Raw genomic sequence first — 22273 nt, 5'->3', positions numbered from 1 at the left:
AGAAAATTCTAGAATTGCACTCTCCATGGGACTGTAGGCTGTTCAGGTTACAGACAAGTCTGTATTATCTATATGGGACTGATCATGCTCCCCATGCCCTGTCTTGGATAAAGATAACACTGGGTAAAACAATTACAACCCTTACACAGCCTTCTCTTTCTTCACAAGAAGTTATGCCTCCTTCAGATGGAAAAGCTGAACTGCTTCTAATGGTCTTTTCTTCCAAATTTTCCCCAACATTTTGGCTGGGAAAAGCAGGCAGGCTCCCAAGAAGCCCTGAGCTAAGAGGCTGGAAGGATGCTATCTCCACCAGAGCAGCAGTGAATAGCTCCTGATGGGGATGTGCACACAGCTTAAACTCACAAAGCAGAAAACACTGAAATTTAAAATGTATCTGCTAATAACCTGTATATTTCATAAGATAAAGTCAGATACCTGCTGAGTGGCACCAAAGCTGCTACCTGAGGTGAATTACAAAGGTAATGTTGTATTTCCTTGACACATTCACATGTGTGCAGCCTGAGGTGAAATTGTACCTGACAGTTTTCAACAGCAGGGATTTATCCCACTTTGCATTTCATTCTAACCTTTAATGGTGGGATGATTATAATTCACTCCATATCCTTAGAAGTGTAGATTTTGTTAAACATAACTTAAAGGAAAACTCAATAATTCTGCCGTGAAGAAAACACGGTTCATTCCATTTTGTGACAACAAACCCAAATCCTTGAATTTAATTTTTAACTTTCTTCTGGATAATCCATTTGTCTCCAAAATCTGTGACATCTCTGAAACACTTGAGAAAGAAATACTGCACAGGTATGTGTGGATAATTTCTTTGTAATGACAACTTTCTAAGATCTATTACAGTAAAACTGAAGTATTTCCAGGGGCAGGAACAGGATGTAGGCTATGTCTGCATTAGCAAGCAATCAGAAGCAGCTCAGAGGAGACAGACTGAAGCTCCCTGCAGCCATACTGCACATCTGTGGCTTTACCTGGACTAAATTTAGTCCAGTTGAGTGGATGATTCCACTTTCCATTGGTGACCCCAATGGTTTTAAGCTAAGTGACAAATCATTGGTGCAAATTTAAATTCTTCCCCCCCAGAAATCTAGTGCAGAAGCACCAGATCAGCATCAAAAAATTTTAAGGGGAGGTGCTGGAAGGATTCACTTCAAATTTACACTACTGCTTAAAATCAGAGGTAGGTTTACTCCATCCTACTAATGGATGGTGTTAGCCAATCAGCCAATTTAAGCTTAGAGAAGGCACCTGAAAGCAGAGAGAACACAGCACCATGACCAACACAAATTATTAATTTTCAGAATTGAATGGACCACCAGGCAGATGGGTTTCAGTACTAGAGCACATGGCAATTTTGCCCTGTTGTAGCCATTGCAATCAAGAATATTTTTTTTTTCTTTTTCTATTTCAGAAAAGGAGCAATAACCCCAAGCTTATTGTAAGAAAAAGTGTGACATTTGGGCAGATTAACTTATTTTAACAAAATATAGAGTACTGACTCTCTTTTGAGAAATCTCCTAGTTTCAAATAAAAAACAACCTTACGACCACAGCCACTGGGAAATGGATGAAACAGAAGATGTGGCAAATATTTCTAAGGTTTCCATAAGGGGAAGGCAATGTAAAGTCCGAGAATATGATTTATTAACTTTTGAGATAGCAATAATGATGGCTGTTGGTGTTTACATTGGGACACCAACAAAGCTGGGGATTTTTTCCATAACATGTTTGTCACTCATCTTCTTATAAGCACATCCATTATCAATCTCACAGAGATATATCTAAAGATTGCTTTCCACTGGTTTAGACAGTTACTTCATCTGTGGAGTTTTCTCCAGGTAGTGGAGTAAAACTACTCAGAGACTCTTTCATGCAAGTGTTCACTGTCAATGTGTGTTCCCAGTAAAAAGGCTGGTGCTTTAACAGTGATTTTCTGTGACACATAGTCATCCATATATTTTAACACATGTAAATAATGTCAAGGAAACGTCCAGCTTTTTCAGTGAGAAAAATCAGAGAAGTGGGGAAAGAAGGACACATGTGCAAGAGGAACTATGCAAGAACCCCTCTTATGTTTCCATACACAGAATCTGTTCAAAGAATTTACATTTAATGGTTTGATATGAAGAAAAGGACAGACTTCAGAATTAACCCAGAATGAGTATAATTGTCTTAATTTCTTGCTACACAACACAACTGTGGTATCCACCTTCTTCTGGGCATGGACTAGACATAAAAACCAGAACATCCAAGAACCCCTGGTTTACAGCTGTCATTGTTTCCAGAACTGGTGCAGTACAAGCCCTCTTCAAGGCTCATCATCAGGCACAAGGAATTAAAAACTGTCTAGTCAAGGTACTAGAAATCAGTCCCTTCTTCCTTCTGAATAAAGGATTTTAAAAAAGCCAGCCATAGCTTAAAAACCTTCTAATTGAAATCTCTACACAAATTACCTCAATAGATCAGTACTACCAACCACCCCTCTGAGTCTGCTTTGGGACAGTTTCCTCTAGATAAACATTGCAGCTCCTCTTGAGGTGAATTCCATCCACTTTAATAAAACCTGATGTTTGAATAATGTTAATAGTCATCTCCCAAACCTGTATCCATAACATCTACAATATTGGAATATACACATTTCTTCATGAAACCTTCTGGTAAGTGGAAGTTAGAGATGGGCTTACCTGATGGACACAGTCTAAGAACTGTAAGAAAACAGGAGCAAATCCACTACCCTGACAGTTGAGGGTCAGATTGCTGCGCTGACTGAATTTATGACCAAAGGAGAGCCATTCTTTCTCCACCAGCATTCGGAAGCCTTCGAGAGTCCTGTAGAAGGGATCACTGAGTAACTGCACCAGAGACACCACCTAGACCACAAGACAGAATATTCTGTGTTAGGAGTGACAGAAGTCAGGAGAAACCTTTAGCAAATAAATATAAGCATTCACTCATCTGTTTATTGTTCAAGAAAACAAAAGCTTTTGTATAAACTCAATGACAAGTATTTTATCACATACATTAACTACTTTGATGAAACAAACCAAGTAATAATCCACATGAAAAAGCTTCAATTGCATTGAGACTTTATGGTTTCTGTGGAAGTAAAGCCTAAGCAGCTACAGACTTGGGAGCTGATTACAATGCTTACTACATTTAAATTATGTTTGAAATATAACCCCTTTTATAATCAACATTTAAAAGATAGTATCTACTACCTCAGCAAAAAAAAAACATTCAAGAACTGGTCCAGAGGGTGACTTTAGAGCTTTCTCCCCAGCCAACTGCAGTCTTTTTTTATACACAACATCTAAGAAGACTTTAAAATGCAGCACAGCCTTCTTGCACTTCTATGTATCTCCCCTCTCTACTCTTCACTGTTTGACAATGATCCCAATAATTATGGTCTCATTCTTTTGTGTGCTTGTTTACCTGGTATTTAGTCGGTATTATGGCTGCATATAAAGGTTTTATTTACTAGAATTATGGGTATCTGTGTTTATCCTCTGAATTATGAAGCAGCAGCATGGACACAATGCATCTATTAAATCAGGCAGCAGAGATCTTGATTCACCCAATTTACAATTTGAGGTGATCTGTCCTTGCAGCAGGTGTTACAGGCACTTTGGCACAAATTCAGTTTTCTCCCTGTGTGGTCTCCTAACATTACATATGGAAACTGAATGGAAGAGAATAAATTTCTCCTGTGCTTAAAATGTTTAAAATGATAAATGGACAGTTGTGGCAACTTTTAGCTTTCATTCTTACACATGGTCAGGTGCAGGAATGCAGATTTTATGTCTTAGCCTTAGAACTGTTAAGACCATCAGGACCTTTGGAAGGAATTTATTGCAAGGAATCATCTCATGAAATAAATTGCAAATGAATGCAAGGATTCACGCATTCTGGTTTCTTCTCTGCTGCCACAACACAAACTTATTCATGTTATACCAAATTATCTGTCACTTGTGTAAAAATGTATTGCCTGGTGTTTTTTCTTAATATTTAACTATTTCAAGGTTTTTGTAGCAGCTTACTTGAGCAGTAATATCCCAGCCATCTTCCAAACAAACCAAAACAGAAGAACCATTTTCCAGGAGTTCAGAGATGATCACACCCAGCTGCATTATCCTGTGAAGCTACAAAATATTGTGATTGAGTAACACACTCTAGATAAATCTTTAGATAATATCAATAAATTCAATATTTTCATATTAAAAAATGTATTCCTGGATCTACATATAGCACAGAGATATACATTGATGCAACCAACCAGGCAAAAATAAAATGTAACAGTCTAGGGATTTGCATCTGAACTACAATAAAACTAAGGGAAGTTTTGAAGATAGGAACCAAAAGTATTAAAGCCAATGAGTACTGCAATAAAATAGCTGTCATAAAAAGGAGAATGGGAACAACACAGTTGACAGATTTACTAGAGAGAAATTCCATCCTGGGCTTAACACTAAAATAATTTCCTGTGAAATGTTAAGATTCCATAAAGTCACTAAGTACTTTGATGGGAGAACCCATGCAAGATATTTACAAGACAACATTACTAATATTTAGTCCCATGGAAGTTGGAAATTAATGAATTGAACAATACTAAAAACAAGAGAGAAACAGTTTAGATAGTTGGGCATAAAATATATGAAAACAGGACACTTTAATTATTTGCACTTTAATACTCATTACACAGTGATGCCAAAATAAGCAGGTTAAAGAAGTTCAGGTGACTCTGGGCAATTTTATCTTACTATGAGATTTCACATCATTATTACTAAAAAGAAAAATCTATATGATGATTTTACCATTTTTGTACACTATGACAGCACTCTTGGTAAACAACATAATAGGTAATACATAGCAATTCAGTTTTTTACAGCAGAGTGAAACTGTTCTTTGTGCAGCACTGAATATAATCCAACCAACAGAAGCAATAGGAAAGATGAAAGCCTGAAAGAAGGAAGAAAACAGTATAGGAAAACAAACAAAAGATGGTAACAGTCATCTAAGATCATTTATGCAAGAAAAAAAGTAAGTTCAGAAAGTACAAAAGGCACAGGAAAGTGAGAAGAAAATTAAATTGAAAAAAATAAGAAGAAAAAGGATCAACCAAACCACAGTTTAACCCTTATTCATGGCAGTCTGCTTTCTTCCTCTTAAAAAACTGATGAATATTGCTATGGAAATTGTGATAGAAAAACCTTGACCCCTCTGAGCATTCTCATAGCCATTAATTAGAAAAAAAACCCCAACCCAAACAGACTAATTTTCCTGCAATTTTTATAGGAAAAGACTGAAAAGAGAACCACCTTTAAAACCAACCTTGTTTATTCTTCTATGCTTTCTTAGGCAGTAGAAGAAAGGCTGGTTTTTTCCACCTTTTAACAGGAAACAGATATGCAATCTGATTTTACAGATTCATTATTAAAAATGCAAAACATTATTTTTATCATTTGTGTTCAGAAGATAGGGCAGCACTTCTATTTTCTTCTATGTATTCACATTCTTATGAAGAGATAGCCCGTACTGTGTTATAATCAGTAATGTTAAACTTCTGTTGCCCAGAAGAGAAAAGCATAATACAAAGAAAACATTTCTGAGATGACAGATCTATGTTCTTTCATGGGAATAGCAGAAAATGTGCCAAATCAGTCATAAATTAACTTTATCAGTCATAAATTAGCTTTATCACAACAGTCAGATATGACATGATTTAAACCACAGAAATGTGGTTTAAATGCAACAAAGCCAGTGTGTGACATTATGTCCTAGTCCTCAGCAGAGTGATGCACTCAAAGCAAAGGATGATGCTCTGAAATGTGCCAGGAGAGGAACTCCTGGAGTTCCAGGGGAATATGCCTGGAGAGGAACTCCTGGAATTCCAGGGGAATATGCCTGGAGAGGAACTCCTGGAGTTCCAGGGGAATATGCCTGGAGAGGAACTCCAGTGCTATCCACCCTTGATCCCTGGGCTGCTACAGGGGACATGTTTATTTCATCAATTCAATGATTAATTTATTTGCACTCATGAACTTGCTCAACCACTCTGTGATGGAAAATGTTCACATGATGAGGAAGTCAAGTACTTTTCATGCTCTCCCAACTTCTCCCCTTCCTGAAAACCTTGGTGGTCATGACCAGCTCCTGTTCTCACCTCAGGGAAGAAGTTAAGCCACTCCCTGCAGCACATTTCAACCAGGAGTGCATTTCCTGATGTGTAATAACTGACATGTTACTCACAAGTATTTCCTTTTCAAGAAATCAGCATAAGTTTTTGCTTTCTGTGATTAATTGCATTTGAGAAAAGTATATTCTGCAGTGATTCCTAATGTAACAAGTAGCTGTTAAAGTGGTGTTAAATTCACCCTAATTAAACATTTAGGGTGTTAAAGTCACCCTAATTAAAGTGGTTTTAGAGTTACGAAGAGCTGGCTTTCCCACATCTTTCTTAATTTGAATCTTGCAAAGTTTGCTCCAGACTTACCTCTGTTTGGTTAATATTTATGTAAAGGAATATGAGATAGGGAAATCAAGGTACAGATTCAGAGAGAAGAGAGTAACACATATAGAATCCTTTCTTCCCCATGAACACTTTCCCATATCCCACAACAGATGTTCACTTGATTTTTAACTTGTACATATCAAAATCCAGGGTGGGAACACATATGAAAAGTCAAATATTGGTTTTAAAATCAAAAAGCTCGTTTACTGTTCCACACTTTCTTCTTCTGATTTTTAAATTATATAAGAAAAAGTAATTTAAAATCAAGACCATGAATTTATACAGATCAAAAACCCAATCATCTCTCCTTGTGTGTGTTCAAATGTTATAAAACATAAATTTTTTTATAAAAATGCCTCCCATATTTGTAAATGTTATTCACAAATATGATGGCATTGTGTAATGCCAGAACAGACAGCATGCAAAGTGCTTACAATGAGCAAAGAACAGCTGGTTAGAACACAATAGTCCTCTGTCACAAGAGCTTGGAATTTATTTTGTGTGAGCAGTACTGCATATAGATTATCAGAAGTACCTGTCAGATAAATTACCTGTGGGAACCACTCTGACTCCCCAAGTGCTTTGAGGAATGTTGCCTCAGAATCAGTAGGAATAGTGCTGGGAACACAAGCTCTCATCAGCTTTTTAAAGCTCGCCTTTGTCTGTCGGATGTCACTGAATTCAACAGGAACAAATTCACAATTCAAAGCAAAATCAAGTTTGAAGCCCTGTATGAAAAGGACAACAGCAGATGTAGTTTAAAAGGGAAGCATATTTTTCACTGACAGTCTCCTTAAATCCCAAGGTCTTGCCTGTTTTACTGCTAAGTAATTAATTCCTCATGAAAAATCGGTGTAGTTAAACACCTGCCCAGGATAATAAAAAATATATGATAAATAAATATATAAAATACATTTATAAAATAAATACTATAAAATAAAGAATATAATAGTATTATAATATAATAATAGAAAATATAATATAAAATATAAACTATAATATAAAATATATAAAATATAAAATATATAAAAATAAAAAAAAATATAAAATATATAAAGAGAGATAAAATACAAAATATAAATCCTTGTGAAATGTACCACAATGAAGTACCCAACTATAACAGCAGAATGTACTGCACAGCACTCATGTTTTCAATAATAATTAGAATTATTCTAGCAGTAATAGAGGTGAAGAACCAAAGTTGAATGACAATCTGTTCAGTTCTTTAGACACAACATAGCATACTTCCTTCAACATATTTAAAGCTAATCAACAATAAACAAATGAAAATATCTGTATGGCTGACATGTGAACAGTGCAGGACACATTTTGGGAGTTCAAGAAAGCAGAAAAAAGTAACCTCAACACCCAAAAAAAAGCCCCATAACTGCAAACCAGCAGAGTCATCTAACAATCACTGGACACTGAGGGAGTTGTTTGTCTGAAGTACCTTGTTCAGCACAGAAAAGTAGCTGGATGGTTTTCCTAGCAGAATTCCTCATGTTTTATTTAACTTATGGCATTTAGCAATAGGAGAGGAGGACTGAATTAAGAGAACAAGTTTGCTGACTGAAAAAAACCCACCAGAACCCAATGGATTACCATGAAAAGGATAATATGGAGAACATTATTAGGAAAAACAAGTCTCATGTATGAAGCATCACTGAAGACGTTCATGCCAAACTTTTTGAGTTTTCTTCAGAAATTGCTTTCATTGAATTAAACTTGGCCTGCAAATAATCTTCATTAAGCCCCTTCATAGAATGCCAAGCAAAAATGCAGGAAAGTGAAAGCCTGGTTTTAATTCTGTTTATATTTTGGCATGGCTCAAAAATAAATTCAATAACTCAACAATAGTAAGTTGAAGTAACGCATGACAAAAGCAACTGAGGAAAGTAGCATCATTTCTTTAAAATGTTGTCTATTTCTGTTCTCCTTATCAATTTATGGGATGTGGTAATTAGCAGAATAGAGCAGTAATTTCTGCTACACAACTGTAGGTGCATGACTGAACTCTTCACTTATCGTTCATCAAGAAATCCAACAAATAGAAGCAGCCATTATTAGTAGAATATAGTAATTTAATTCTGTGTAATTGATGCATTATTCTGTTACAGCATGTCTCCTCCACCTCCTGATAGAACATAATTTCAGAAAAAAATGAATAGTGATGTATTTTCCTACTACCAATAATGGGTTTTAGACCTTTTGTATTTCAAAACATACATTAATATTTTATGTATGTTAATATTCTGAACAAGAAAGTAGAAAAAAACCCCGTTTTTTTAAGCTTTGAATGCAGAGTTCAAAAAAAACCCTGAAAACATTTTCAGAAAACAAGTAAAACTACTAAAAATTAGAGGACACCTGTTTTTCAAAAAATGGCATCTAAAACATTAAAATCTATCAAATAATATGTACAAAATTGTAGCCATTGTGGTCCTCTTCATGTAACCAAATCAGGAGTTCTGGGTTGGCCTTATTCTCATCACTGGCTTTATGTGAATTTAGTGCTGCCCACATTAATGAAGATTTCCTTCTCTGATAATTGCTTCCCTGGCTAACAACATCTTGTTTCCTTCATAACATATTTCCATGTTATCTTGAACATCATTTACTGTTTGTAACAGCATGAGAATAATTAAACTCAACCAAATTAAAACTACATTAAACATAAAAAAAAAAAAAATAAAAAATTGTAATTACCCGTAACTGAGATTTTTCTCCAAATATATAAAGGGCTGCTTGTCTCCTCAGAAGCTGACTTTGCAGGAAAGAGCTGCTGCTGTAGGGAGGGGTGTTATCTTTCCCTGCAAGTCTTGCACCCACATCAATGAATGGAGTCTGAGTGTTGATAAATCGGTTGCTGGAACGAAGGCTCGCCCATACACCTTCACAAGGATGAAGAATATTTAAAAAACACTTTGTGTGAGGCACTGGAGACCATAATTAATTAGACATATGCTTAAACATGTCACATGCATCCCTCACAGGAGATAATTAACGGCATGTATTGGAAAGAAATAGATTTGTAACAAAAATTGCCAAAACCATCCTATTGCACTGTTGTTTAAGCTCAGCCACTCATCTAACGCTGCACTGCGCTTTCTGCTGTAGAGAAAACAGCTGCTGGGGTATCAGTAATACAGTGATAAATCCCAATCTGCAAATAGCAATGGCCATGTAAGAGCATGGAAATGAAATTCCTAGAGGGACAGAAATCAGGAAAGTACAGAAATCCCAAAGCCAGCAACAACATGAAGTGCAGGGTGATGTGGAACCATGGACTGCATCTGCAAGCAGCAATTTTTGAATGGCATCACACCAATATCCCAACAGCACTCTGAGTTTGCACACTGCTGCTGCAGCTCTATTGGCACTGCCAGGGGAAGAAACTCCTGCAGCACACAGACATTCTCTAATCTTATCATGCTTGAGTAAGTTTGGGTGATTTTAATGTAAAGTAGTGATAAACCAGATTGCCAAGGCCTGTTTAGTGCTAGAAGAAAAGAAAAGCAGTAAATATTTTTCTGTTTCTTCTACCTCAATTAATAACCAGAGAATGTTTTTGTGTGTGCAATGTTAAGCATATGAAAGGTATTGGATTCTCAGAGTATGAACAGCACTACTTGAAAATCAAATCCCTCAAAGTATACTAAATTTGGCGTCCAAATGGCAGTGTGAAATTCTTTATCCCACTATGCAGTAAATCAGATTATCAGAAGAGACTCTTGTCCATAAATCTGTGAAGCAAGATATCCAAAAGAGGCACCAGAAATACCTCACAGTACTAGAAATTTAGATACTATAGGACTGACACCCACCTCTCTTCAGGAAAATACAGTAATGTGCAAAGTTAACATTTCTTTCACAGAGGAAAAAATATGCAGATAACAGTAAATTCCACTGAAATAGTTCAACCAACAAAATAATATTACTCTGTTTTTTAGAAGCAGGATTGGGTTTCTATTAAAAAATAATTCTGTACAATAACCCTCAACAGGGACTTGTCTGTACAGCTTAGCTTGTCTGCCTGTCTGGCTGCTGGTCTGGGATGTGAGCAGATGAACTGCAGCAACTGAGAGTGGCTGACAAGGAGTTCTGAGTCAGAAACAGCTCTCAAAAGCTCCCACTTCACAGCCAGCCACTTTTATAAAACACCTCAAGTGGTAAAGGAGCGTGTTTAGCACAAATTTTTATTCTACGTTGCAGCTACTACACGTGAAATAGTAAAGACTTTAGCAAGCAGAAATCACAGCAAACACAGTAAGAGAAAAAAGTTCTCATTCATTTGGTATGAAAAATGGAAGTTCCAACACAGACTGCTGTCCCTAAAAATGAAGTGTACAAAAATACACAGTGACACTTTGGAGCATTTCACAAATGCACCCATCCTTAGAACTTGTGGCACACCAAAAGCAACAAAAGTGGCTACAAACACATGCAGATGACCATGTTTACCAGCATGGACAGCAGTGATTAAAAGGCACAATTATGTTTCTATTGTACTTTTGCCTAGTAGTTTATTTTTGTTAGGAGTATCTTGCTTTCATTATTTGGCATACACTGTATTATTATGACTTTCTGGTTTGGCAATAATCAATTTTCCCCTGTTGATTAACATTAATAACTATGGAAAGTAATTAATTGACAAGGTAACACTGTTTCTTAGCTATTTTACTAAAGCAGTAGGAATACTAACTCTTTTCCAGACCCGATTTTCAGCTGTTTAAAGCTTTCACAGAGAAAATTTTCTACATATTGCTGTATTACATCACTGTCACTGTGCATACATTCAGTGGGCAAAAAACCTCAAACCATAACAAATCCACACCACTGAGCTAAACACCCCCAAATTTTAATGGAGAAATGTTAATGCAGAAACAAAGCTTTCTGTCAGTATCACTTTAGAATGAATTAAGACATTGTAGCAGAAGATGGTAGAAAAGAATGGGCTTTCAGGACACAGAATACAGTACCTTGATGGACTCTTTCCTTAGTTGCTGATTTGGAATTTGAATGAGTGAAACATTTATCTCTGTACCCAAGCACTGGCAGATAACAGTTAAGACAGAAGGAGGAGGAATGGAATGCACATTGCAGCGAAACACATTGCAGGAGAGAAGAAAAGGGTTACTTATTAATTTCCAAAGATCTGGTATATATTGCATTTCTTTATAGTACATGATTTATCAGACAGCACAAATCTTAGGCATCACAAGACAAAACATCAATCAAGCCACAAAACCAATATAAAATGGGAAGGAGGTATCCATTTATCAAACAGGAATAATTTTCATTGTCATTGCAATAGTTTCAAACATGTAGCAAAGCCATCATGTGTTTTTCCATAATTATAATACCAAAGGAAATGTAATGATTAAATCATTCTGTTGAATAATTTATTGAAAGTTTCTATCCAGTTGAAAGTTAGTTTAATTAAAAATCTCAACAGTAATGCCTGTTACAAAAACTGGTTTAGTCTAGGGACGTTAAGTGTAGCATTTGATGGACCTCAAAATTAAAGCAGAATGCAAGATATTAGTTCTATACACCTTAAAACATGTTTAAAAGGCCTGTGTACAAGTATATAATTTAGAAAACATGTAGTATCTACCACAGAAAGAGACCCTCTCTCCCCTTGCAAAAATCATCATTTTCTGTGAGAGCCTTATATGTTTATCAGTGCATGTGTCTTTGGCCCAAAATCCACATCAACATAACCGACTCCTTTTAATACAAATATTCTACTAAAGTAGAATACTTTAGTATTCTTTTGAAGAATTTGAGTGAATTGTATTTGAGTACACACTCAAAACATTAATGTTTCCTGCTTTGAAACTAATTCTCTGAGCTGGGTCTGTATTTTTTAATTATAAATATCCTAGTATTTCTCTAATAGCAGCAAAACATCCTGAGAAAACTTTTTATTCTGCTAAATTACACGGCAATGCCAGGTATGAAGTGCTGCTCTGTAGAACCACATTATACTTACAAAGCAATATAAGTGGAAAAGCTATGGCTTTTGAGTGAACTTACAATTCTCATGAAAAATATCAACCATGAAAAGGTCAAAGTATGAAATTATATTACAAAACATAACTATTAGACCAAATATTTCAGATCAAAACCAACTTGACTGAGCTTTGGGCAGATGCTTCGTGACAACGTTCCAGATAAAGTAAAAAAATCATACTTGACACAGACACAAATATTCAGAACAACTGATGAGTGTTCAGAACAATGATGGTTTTTAAAAAATGAGAAATATGATTCAGGCACTGGAACATGTATCCTAACTTATATTTTTAAATTATATGTATTACAAATAAATGGTCTGGCACAAAAAAATAGAAAATGTAATTTTCTACTGCTGTATCATAGCTGAACCTGATTTTTGAGCCCTGCTATGTGTGATAATAAATACAAGGAAAGAAAGAGTGCTCCAGAATCCAAACCACAAAAACACTGCTATTGTATTTTGCAGTGTAGTGTATAACCCATAGCTGCTTGCTGCTTCACACATGAAATATATCTAGCTGTGAAAAAGTAGTCAGGAACTTCATAACAGATTTGAGAACAATTTTAGAGATTTTATATACTCTGTGTATTTTAAAATTTCTTTTAAAAGAATTGTGTCAGCTAATCTAAAAAACCCCCAGGGAGATATTCCCTTTCTCTGCTCCCTCTTCCCTGTCAACTTCTCACCTTCCCTAGGGCTCCCACTGTACTTGTCAAACATTCTTATGTTTCAGCAAAGTCCTCCCAAGTCCTGCTGAGCTGTGAACAGACACCTTTCAGATACCCAAGGCAGGTGTGGCAGCGATCCAGAAAGACACAAGATAACTTCCCTGCCCTCTTCCTGATTACTGCTGAAATTTAGCCAAGAGATTTCAATGTCCAATAAAACAACACGTCTGTGACCTAATACTGCCTTCAGGCTCCTTTTTTCTTCTTTGAGTAGCAACAAACTCATCCTATCACACTTACCACGAACTCTAATCCTAGAAACCAGCAGCAGTTATTTCAGTAATCCCTTTATCTTCAAAAGACAACTTCCACACAGCAACCAGCAAACTTTCCCTGACTTATCTGCACCACTTGGCTGCTGTTGTGCTGGCACAAGGGGATGGAACACAACCAAACCTCTGCTGTCAGCCAGCAGCACTGCCACTGCTCCAGCCTGGGCACAGCATCATTTATCCAACAGCTGCAGCCACTGCTCCCTCCTGCTCTCTTCAGCCCCAGCTGTCTCACCCAGACCACCAGCTTTATTCATCCCCAGCTACGACACAGTAAGAACACAGGGAGCACAGGTCATAAACAAAACTCTTTGATAAGAAATATGCATTTCCTATGATTAACGAAAATGCACAGAATTCCCCATTCTTTGGTGATCCCCATGTCCTCTCCTGCCCTTCCTCTCTTCCCTTCTGCTACAATTCTCTCATCACTTCCCTATACATCTCTTCCTTTTTCCCTCCCTCTTGTGTTTTTCCTTCTCTCATTTCCTTAATCCCATCCACCTCTTCTGGAAGTTTTTCTCTATAAGTACTTTTATCCTTCCTCATATGAGGCTGTGGGTTTTGTATCACACAAGAAGATTCAGGTTGGAATTGACCTCAGCAGGTCTATGAAAATCTAACTCATTTTAGATGAGGTATCAAAAGAGAAGAAAAACAGCTTTTAGATGCTTAGAAATAATTGTAAAAGGAGCCTTCATGGCTGAAAGGTAATAAATCAAATATAAATGCGCTCTCTTACAGAATAGATTCATCCCTATTTTAACAAATGTATTTAAGAAATTTGGTGCACTAATTTATGCACACGTTGCACATTAAAAAAATCATGACTTCATCAGACTAGAAGTGTAAAAGTAGTTGGAATCCCTCAAACATAATGAAAGGTTCTTGTAGAAATGACACTGATGAGCCCCTGTGCTTAAGAACAACTATTTCCAAAGAATGTACTGTACCTCTGCTTACTAGACCTGGCCACATAACTCTCTAATCCGTAGAGTAAAATTATTCACAGATTATTTGTAATGTTATGAAGCATCAGCTAAGTTTCAGACACGATTTGGAATGATCTGTAATTGCAGATTCTAAATTCTATTAAATTCTTATATAAAAATATGCATTTTCAGGCCATACATATACAAATTAAAAATATGGATGAATCCCAAATAATTTAGAAATATAATCCCTATCTGAGTGCTTAATTTTTCACTAATTCCAACATGAAACCAACTTTATTTCAATGGTAAGTAAAGGATTTGAACAGAAATTAGATCATGTTGTGGACTGAGGCCAATCTAATTTCTGTTTTGTTGTTTCACAGAGCAATGAATCAATAAAGAGTATAATTATTTTTATTTCACTAACATTTTTTCATCATTTATTACTTCAAATAATAGACTTTGAGCTAGTCTTACTAACCTCCTCGAGCAAAGCTATTGGATAGATTTACATCCAAATGTCCTGGCACTACCTGCTTAAACACAGTAGACATTCTTGAAGCCCTCGTTTCAGTGCCTAAAGTCAGCCAAAAAAAGAATAGAAGATTAAAAAAGCTACAGTGTTAACCAGACTAACACTTAATATGACTGATAAAATGCTCTTTTTCACCCAATACAGCAAATTCTTGCCAATTTTGTACTTTAGATTTATTTTTTAAGACAAATGCGTACATTGGCAACAGTATGGAGGTGTTAGATACAGCTAAGCAATCAACATATTTTACAATAAATGAAGCAAAGCACACACACTTTGGGATGGTGTTACTTTACAAGAAAAGCCACTGTTTGGCAGTATTAGGCCAATTGCAACCAAGTAAGACAAGACAGAGACACAATTTCAAGTCACAAAGTCCTTCCTGACATGTTGGGGTTACCCTCACCTAAACCTCACCAGGGTTCATCATAAAATAAATGAAATAAAACATGGATTAATTTCTTCATGGTTCCACCAAGGCATAACTCAAATAGTGTATCTTATTAGAGTTTTCACTGCAAAAAGAGCTCTACTTGGAAATTACATTAGTAGAAACCCATTATGATATGCAGTGCATAAAGAATATGTCTTCCATTGCTGCTACACCTAAACAATGTTATCTGTTCTGATCTTGCAACCTCATACTTCCTAATTATACAAAACAGAGCAGATTTTGCCTCATTATATAAAATAGAGCAAATTTTGCAACCTTTTAAATTTTGTAGTCTTTTATTCAATATGCAGTTTATGCTTAATTAGTTCTAAAAGACTTTACTAGATCAATATTGAAAAGTATTTCAGAAAAGATTATAAACATCCTTTACACAAAGAAAACATATTCACTGAAAGTAAAAGCAAATAGGCTCTGGAAAGTCTAAGAATAAAGAAACAACAGAATTCATATGGAACTAGCACCAAATTAGAGAAAAGTCACTTCTCAGCCAGAAAAAAGCAGTGTACAAACCAATTTTACCTGGAGACAGAGCAATGGTTGGGCTAACAGTGAGAGTATTACTGCCATTCATTTTGCAGTGGACGGATATCACATTCAGCAAGGCTTGTAGGTATTTCTCCTGCTCTATACTGCTTGAAGATTCTAGAGAAGTGGGAGCTAGAGTCACAAGAAGAATGGAATGCATTAAAAAAAGAAAAATATGATTCGTAAATACATAGAATAAAAGGCTTACTGTGTAAGGCAGAGCATGGAAAATGTCCTGGTTTGCCTGTCAAAGGTTCAAAAAGCCTTTCCTCTGATGACAAGCTGTTCATCACCTGGCTGCACAGCAGGATGCAGCAATGTTCTCTTGCATTCCACACAAAGCTGAACTTCTGAAACTTTTACCTCATGGTCACTAAGTAAAACATTCATCACTGGCCATTGTGTGATCAGCACAAACCGAGTGAAGATAATGCAGCTTTCCCTTCACTCTCCAAACAAAAGTAACATTTCTAAGTTTGTGCTACTTAAAAATTAAAACCACACTCAACCAGCTCTTCCTCATTCCAGAAAGGGAAGGTTACTTACCTGTACTTGGAGGTTCCTTGAGATACAATATCCATAAAAAAAGTCAAGAAACCATTAACACAACACACAACCAAGGGAAAAATACCTCAAAAATAAGAAAAACAAATAATCCCAATCAGAAAAACTCCACCCATTGTGTCCAGGTGCAAGGGCTTAAGGAAAGGAGACGAAGTTCAGGTCCTGAGCCACAGCACAATGACAAAATAGTTAATGTTTTTTTCAAATGCCAACCAAAATTTTGGAAATTCCAGTTTATTGCACACATCTTTGGACTTTACATAGGGCAAAAGTTTCATAGCTGCTTAAACCAGCATTTGGTATCTTGCTCGCAAGAGCCAAGATTTGGAATAAGAGACAAAGAATTTGATTGAGTATATTTTGAAAAACACAGTGGTAATTTATAAATAGTTTTCTCCAATGATAATCCAATCTCATTCTATGCTGGAGACTAATAGACAGTAAGCTAATTAGATGGAGGTGGCAAAAGGCATTTCAAGATAGAAATTAGTATCTGAATGGGAAGTACAATTAGGATGTGATGATGTTTCCTACAGGAAACATGCTGTTTCTGTCTGACAAAGTGGAAAAAGCCTGAGCAGGAACATTATTTTCTCTTCTATTCCCAAGCAGGATTTACATATCCTGAAATCCACTGGGATGATCTCTGGGTCCTCTAGACCTTGAAGTAATACTACAAAAAGTCAATTTAGGTCTTAACAATTTAGTTCAATTGAAAGAAATGAACTGTCTAAATGCAAGGATAATGTCTATGCCACTCACACTGTCACAGTTCTATTTTGTAAAGAGTACTGTGTGTGTTTTAGAAAACAGTCTGACTTACATCAAAGCCTGTCATTGAACCAAGCAGGTATCAGAACTAAAGACTGAGGGCAAAAATGTCCTTGTGAAGGATGGGAGATGGAAAATTTGCCCTTCATCCTTATCACAATTCATCCCACCACAGCAGCATACAGAGATGACTCAAAGATTGCCCCATCCCAGCACAGGTCAACTGGGGTTTCTATGAAATGACCACCTCCCAAGGGCTGTATCACATGTGAAGGTCACCACAGCAACATGGATTTAAACAAAAGATAAGAGATGGAGAGTCTGGTAGCAATTTTTTCCCATTTAATTTTGTGTTTATCTCAGGAAAGAAATGCACTGCTTAGTCCTGAAATGCTAATATGTGCTTTATATGCCTGGTCACAGGTTGCTCCACCTTTATCTTACAAGTCACTACAATACAATCACTAATTAAGCCTGAAACAAGATAACTGTTCTCTTGGATAGTGTTACTACATCCAAGAAACATAAATGTTCTTTCCACAGGGTAGCTGACCAATAAATGCTAATTTAAGTGTAGAATGTCATATTTAGAACTACATTGCTCTGCAACAAAATTCTCAGCGAGGTCAAAGTAATTCAGAAATCAACTTGCAGATTTCAAGGAAGATTTCAAAAGGAGGTATATACTCTCCATCTCATATTTGAACATCTGTTAATAATTATTTTTTTTGGACAGATGTTAGAAAATACAATTTTGTTGCACATGCAGTTTGGTTCCACACAGAAATTAAGCACTGTGCATAATTTCTCTAAAGATATGTTCTGTGCTTCTTGTATAACATATTGACCTCCCACTATGCTTTGAAAACTTGCGTAACACACCACGTAACAGGAAATCACAAAAATTAAGTTCCAGCAGGCCCTCCTTGTTTCTCTGTATCAATCCAGAACTCACCAATAAAAAAATCTACCCCAGTGAAGTCTCTGCTTAGGAAAGAATGAATTTGTCAGCTTGAATTTAATTTCAGATTATCTTTGTCCTTTTAGTTTGCTTCACAAGGCGCTTTTCATTATAGACTTTCCTTCTCTGCACACAACTCCTGCTGAGGCAGCTGTGTGTAACTACCTTTGTTCATCACCTTTGTTTCAATGAGCTTAACTTCATTAAGAGTAAGATAAGCACCCTAGAAATATTCTCCATTTTCCTTGCTGCACCTTCCTGAGGGAAGTCTCCAATTTCTTCACACTTTAAAGGAAACAGTAACTCCAGAAGCAAGTGTCAGACACAGCTATTGTCAATCCATTTATCTACTCCATAATATTCTGCTGGACAAATGGCAATGGCAATATAAAAGGTTATATAAAATTAAGAAAAGAAACCATCAGGAAACTACTACAGAAAACATCCAAGTGTTTGTCTTTGCATAATTTTGAGATTATTCCTGCAAGTTTTTTTTCAATTTATTCTCTATTTGTAGCAGGTTCAAGATGCCTCATCTGCATTTCAGCCAGGACAATCAGTGTTAAATCAGTTGAAGATTTAACATTTGAATTGCCATGCCTGGGATTCACACCATGAGCATGTGGAAGAACTGGTGTAGCCACCAGCTTTGGCAGCTGCTGTGTCAACTATGGGTGGTACTTCACTGATTCATTTTATTAATCTTTTCCACAAAAAGGCATGATATAAATTTCAATTCATTGCCTTCATTGTTCATCACTCCAACTAAAAAAATGCTCCCACAAAACACTGAAGAGATACACTCAATCAATGTTATAGCAATGAATATTCAGTAGATAATTAGTGATTCTCATATTAACCTTAATAGTCAGTCCAGACACTAACATTAAAAACATTTTTCTAATATCTTTGAAATACTGAGATTTTAAAGGTGCATTTGATACACACAAAAACTCCTTATGTCTGATATAAATTGCTCTTAAAAAGAAGGAAAAATGTGACTTTCATCAAGGTATTCTGTGAAGGAAAAATTATGGAGGACTATGTAAAAAATATTTAAATCATTAAATCGTCAAATTACTTTTATGGCACTTGTGCATAAGTGTACAGTATGCTTCTTAGAGGTTTTGAAAAATTCTATAGAACATGAATAGAGTCAAAACTTTTAGTTGCATTCTAGCTATTACTGGGGAGAAACCCAAACATAAACAGGACAAAAGAATTTCTTTGCTGCCTTAATGAGTTTCTGGTACTCCAATTCGACCTCGCATTTCCTCTTCCTCCAGAAAGAAAAATTATGGCCTAATTCTGGAATAATTTCTAAACAACTATCAGTTTGATTAAAGAAAACAGAGACTCGTTCTTGGCATGAAATTAACTCTGAAAAAGCTATCAGCATGAGATGGAAATGCAGGCAGTCAGAAGTATCCTGAACACTGCCTGTGAATGATGGAAGTCAACAAATGTTATTTCCAAAATGAATGTTACCCTAATATTACATTCTTCTGAAAAACTAACTATTCTGATAAATCCTGTGTTGGTCCAATCCCTGTCCAAATCATTAATTCATATTTTTTTAACTGCTTTCATACCGTTCAGGATTCTGACATACAGTAGCTAATAATATCAGATAACCACTGATACCCTGAGACTTTTGATTCAATCGAATCACTGATTTTCCTCTGGCACAATAAATGTTTCCAGGTGAAATTCCCTCTCCAGAAAGCCTGGCTGCATCAACTCACCCGTGGGATGTGTGTTTTGGGATTTGAAGAGGCCCACCACACTTTTTCCATGGAAGCCCCCAGACCTCAGCAGCAGAGTGCTGTTTTTAGTGTTCTTCCAGCAGACCACGGGCAGGCGATTGTGGCGGTAGCAGCGAGCCACTCTCTGCAGGCTGCTGTCCTGCACAGACTGGGGCACCACCAGCAGCCCAGGATAACTGCATTGACAGCAAAATAAAAACAAACAAACCCAACTCAACAATTAAAATTGCTTTCAAAATGCTCAGCAATGAAAAAAAAACCAAGATTCTTAAAATGACAAGTTGAAAACGCATCTTAACAAAATATACCTTAACTGTTAGAATTACTTTCATTTGTAAAGTAATTTTTAGTTCAAGCCTAGCAAATATGTTAATTTAAGCAAACTGCATTTTAAATATAAATTGAATTATGAAAATTTTTTAAGACTGTCATTACTAATCATTTTCCATTTAAGGTTACATTTTATTTGGTATTATTTCTCTTCTTAGCATATCTCTTATCTGTCACTACAATGAAGCCATATTTTAAGCATGACAGAAAACAGAATTTTGAGGTACACAAATGATGCAGTAGTTCTGTTTTGAGAATTGTATATGAAATATGAGAATTGAAAGGAAAGAATGTTAGATTGCCTAAAGTATCACAATGAAAACAATAGCTTTTGGTTTATGGAAAAATACATTTAAATTTTACAGTCAGAGTAATAGAATAGAGTGCTTGACACTGCATCTTTTGTTCTGTTTAAAACACTGCTATCCACTGAGAGACCAGGAAATTCACTGATATAATACCTTTAAAGACAGGAAACACAGAAGATGGTAGTTTTGTTCATGTCAGTGAAAGAAGGATTTAAGCAATATGAAATAGGATTTTCTATCTCCTCCAAAAAATCAAGTGCCAGTATCATGTGTAAGGAGAAACTAAGATGAGGAACAAGCAACAGCTACTGCTTACTAAACAACTTCTATTCTCTCTACAATATACACTATTTCTGCAAATTCAATTCTTGGACATTTATTCAACTGCCCTCAGATAAAATAAATGTACATAGTCTACACAGCAACCACAGCAATATAGCAGTAGGTAAGTATTTATATCCTGAGATTTGTAATTCTTTCAGATACTAATTATATTTTCAAAAAAGCCTAGAGAATATTAAAAGCTCATGGTTTTAGGGGGGGGAAAGGGTTGTCTGCATAATGTTCAAAGCATAATGAAAATGGACAGATTTCATGCCTTCATCTGCATTGTATTCCATGGTGACTAAACAAAACCAGTACTCTAGACAAGTCAGAAAACAAGAAAGGATCTAGTATTTTTCTTCTGTGCCCTTCTTCCTGCCAATTCCATTGTCCATAATGAAAGCAATGACCAGCCTAAACTGGCTCCAGAGAATGCAAATGTCTTCTGATATGACTCATGCAGATAGGCTTTTGTATGAAAAGGGATTTTTGTGGGCAGTGTCAGTAAACTCCATCAGCTTACACAACAAAAAAAAAAAAAAAGACTTAGCAACACTGATGTGCTAAAACACAGCATGTGACTTTCAGCACATGACAAACTTTTGAAGTAAATACTTTCATGAAGTCAACTCCAACACATACTTTTTAATTTGAAGAGAATAGTTATTTATAATTGCTTCTGAAGCTCGCTTTTTTATTTAGGAACAGAAGAGATTTTAAATGCAAATACATAAATGCAGATATGAGTACATGTGCCTCTAGTTTCAGCTACTTCATTGGTAAACTCACCTCCTGCAGAGGGAATACATCCTGTTCAGTGCAGTTATTCTTAAGTATTCTGTTTTTGAGCGAGAAGAATTAGTGCTGATGGTCCCCAGCCCCAAACGCTGATAGTCCCTAAAACAGGCTCTTTCTACTAATTGCTCCATGGTTGATTTTTCTGATGCTTTCAGGGTACCACTGGTGTGCAGCTCGCTGTCATCTGAAACTAAAGGGAAAAGTCTTACTGGGGAGGCCAACAGTTACACAGCAAACACAGCTACTTTCTTCTAAACAAGTTTGTCCTGCTCTCAGTGATCAATGGCAAGATCCAGGACATGCAAATCACAGTTTACAGAGTTTCTAAGCACTAAAATAGTATTTTAATAATATTTAAAAATAGTATTTTAGTCATCAAACCTGACTAGCATGAAGTTACCTACTGTGCTTGTGACTGGCATGGCTGACATCTCTCTGGCTAAAAT

The 22273-nt window shown here is 36.1% G+C and overlaps 1 protein-coding gene across 6 annotated transcripts in view; it reads right to left on the bottom strand.

Moving 5' to 3' along the window:
- SBF2 (SET binding factor 2) overlaps window positions 1–22273 on the bottom strand; it is a 232333-nt gene that overhangs the window by 15486 nt on the left and 194574 nt on the right. For 2 of the 6 annotated variants that reach the window (XM_058858387.1, XM_058858393.1), the window contains exons 26-34: window positions 21819–22017; window positions 20047–20243; window positions 16000–16137; window positions 14973–15068; window positions 11514–11585; window positions 9241–9425; window positions 7086–7262; window positions 4064–4165; window positions 2711–2896 (exon numbers count right to left, since the gene is read on the bottom strand). In XM_058858387.1, the coding sequence (XP_058714370.1) occupies window positions 2711–2896; window positions 4064–4165; window positions 7086–7262; window positions 9241–9425; window positions 11514–11585; window positions 14973–15068; window positions 16000–16137; window positions 20047–20243; window positions 21819–22017 (1352 nt within the window). The remainder of the gene's footprint in view (window positions 1–2710; window positions 2897–4063; window positions 4166–7085; window positions 7263–9240; window positions 9426–11513; window positions 11586–14972; window positions 15069–15999; window positions 16138–20046; window positions 20244–21818; window positions 22018–22273) is intronic. The other 4 variants (XM_058858401.1, XM_058858411.1, XM_058858419.1 and 1 more) reach the window with 3 other exon arrangements.

Source organism: Poecile atricapillus, chromosome 1, assembly GCF_030490865.1.
Source record: "Poecile atricapillus isolate bPoeAtr1 chromosome 1, bPoeAtr1.hap1, whole genome shotgun sequence".
NCBI classification, from domain to species: domain Eukaryota; kingdom Metazoa; phylum Chordata; class Aves; order Passeriformes; family Paridae; genus Poecile; species Poecile atricapillus.
The sequence above is the reverse complement of the archived record's forward strand: the minus strand, read 5'-3'. Positions and strand labels throughout refer to the sequence as shown.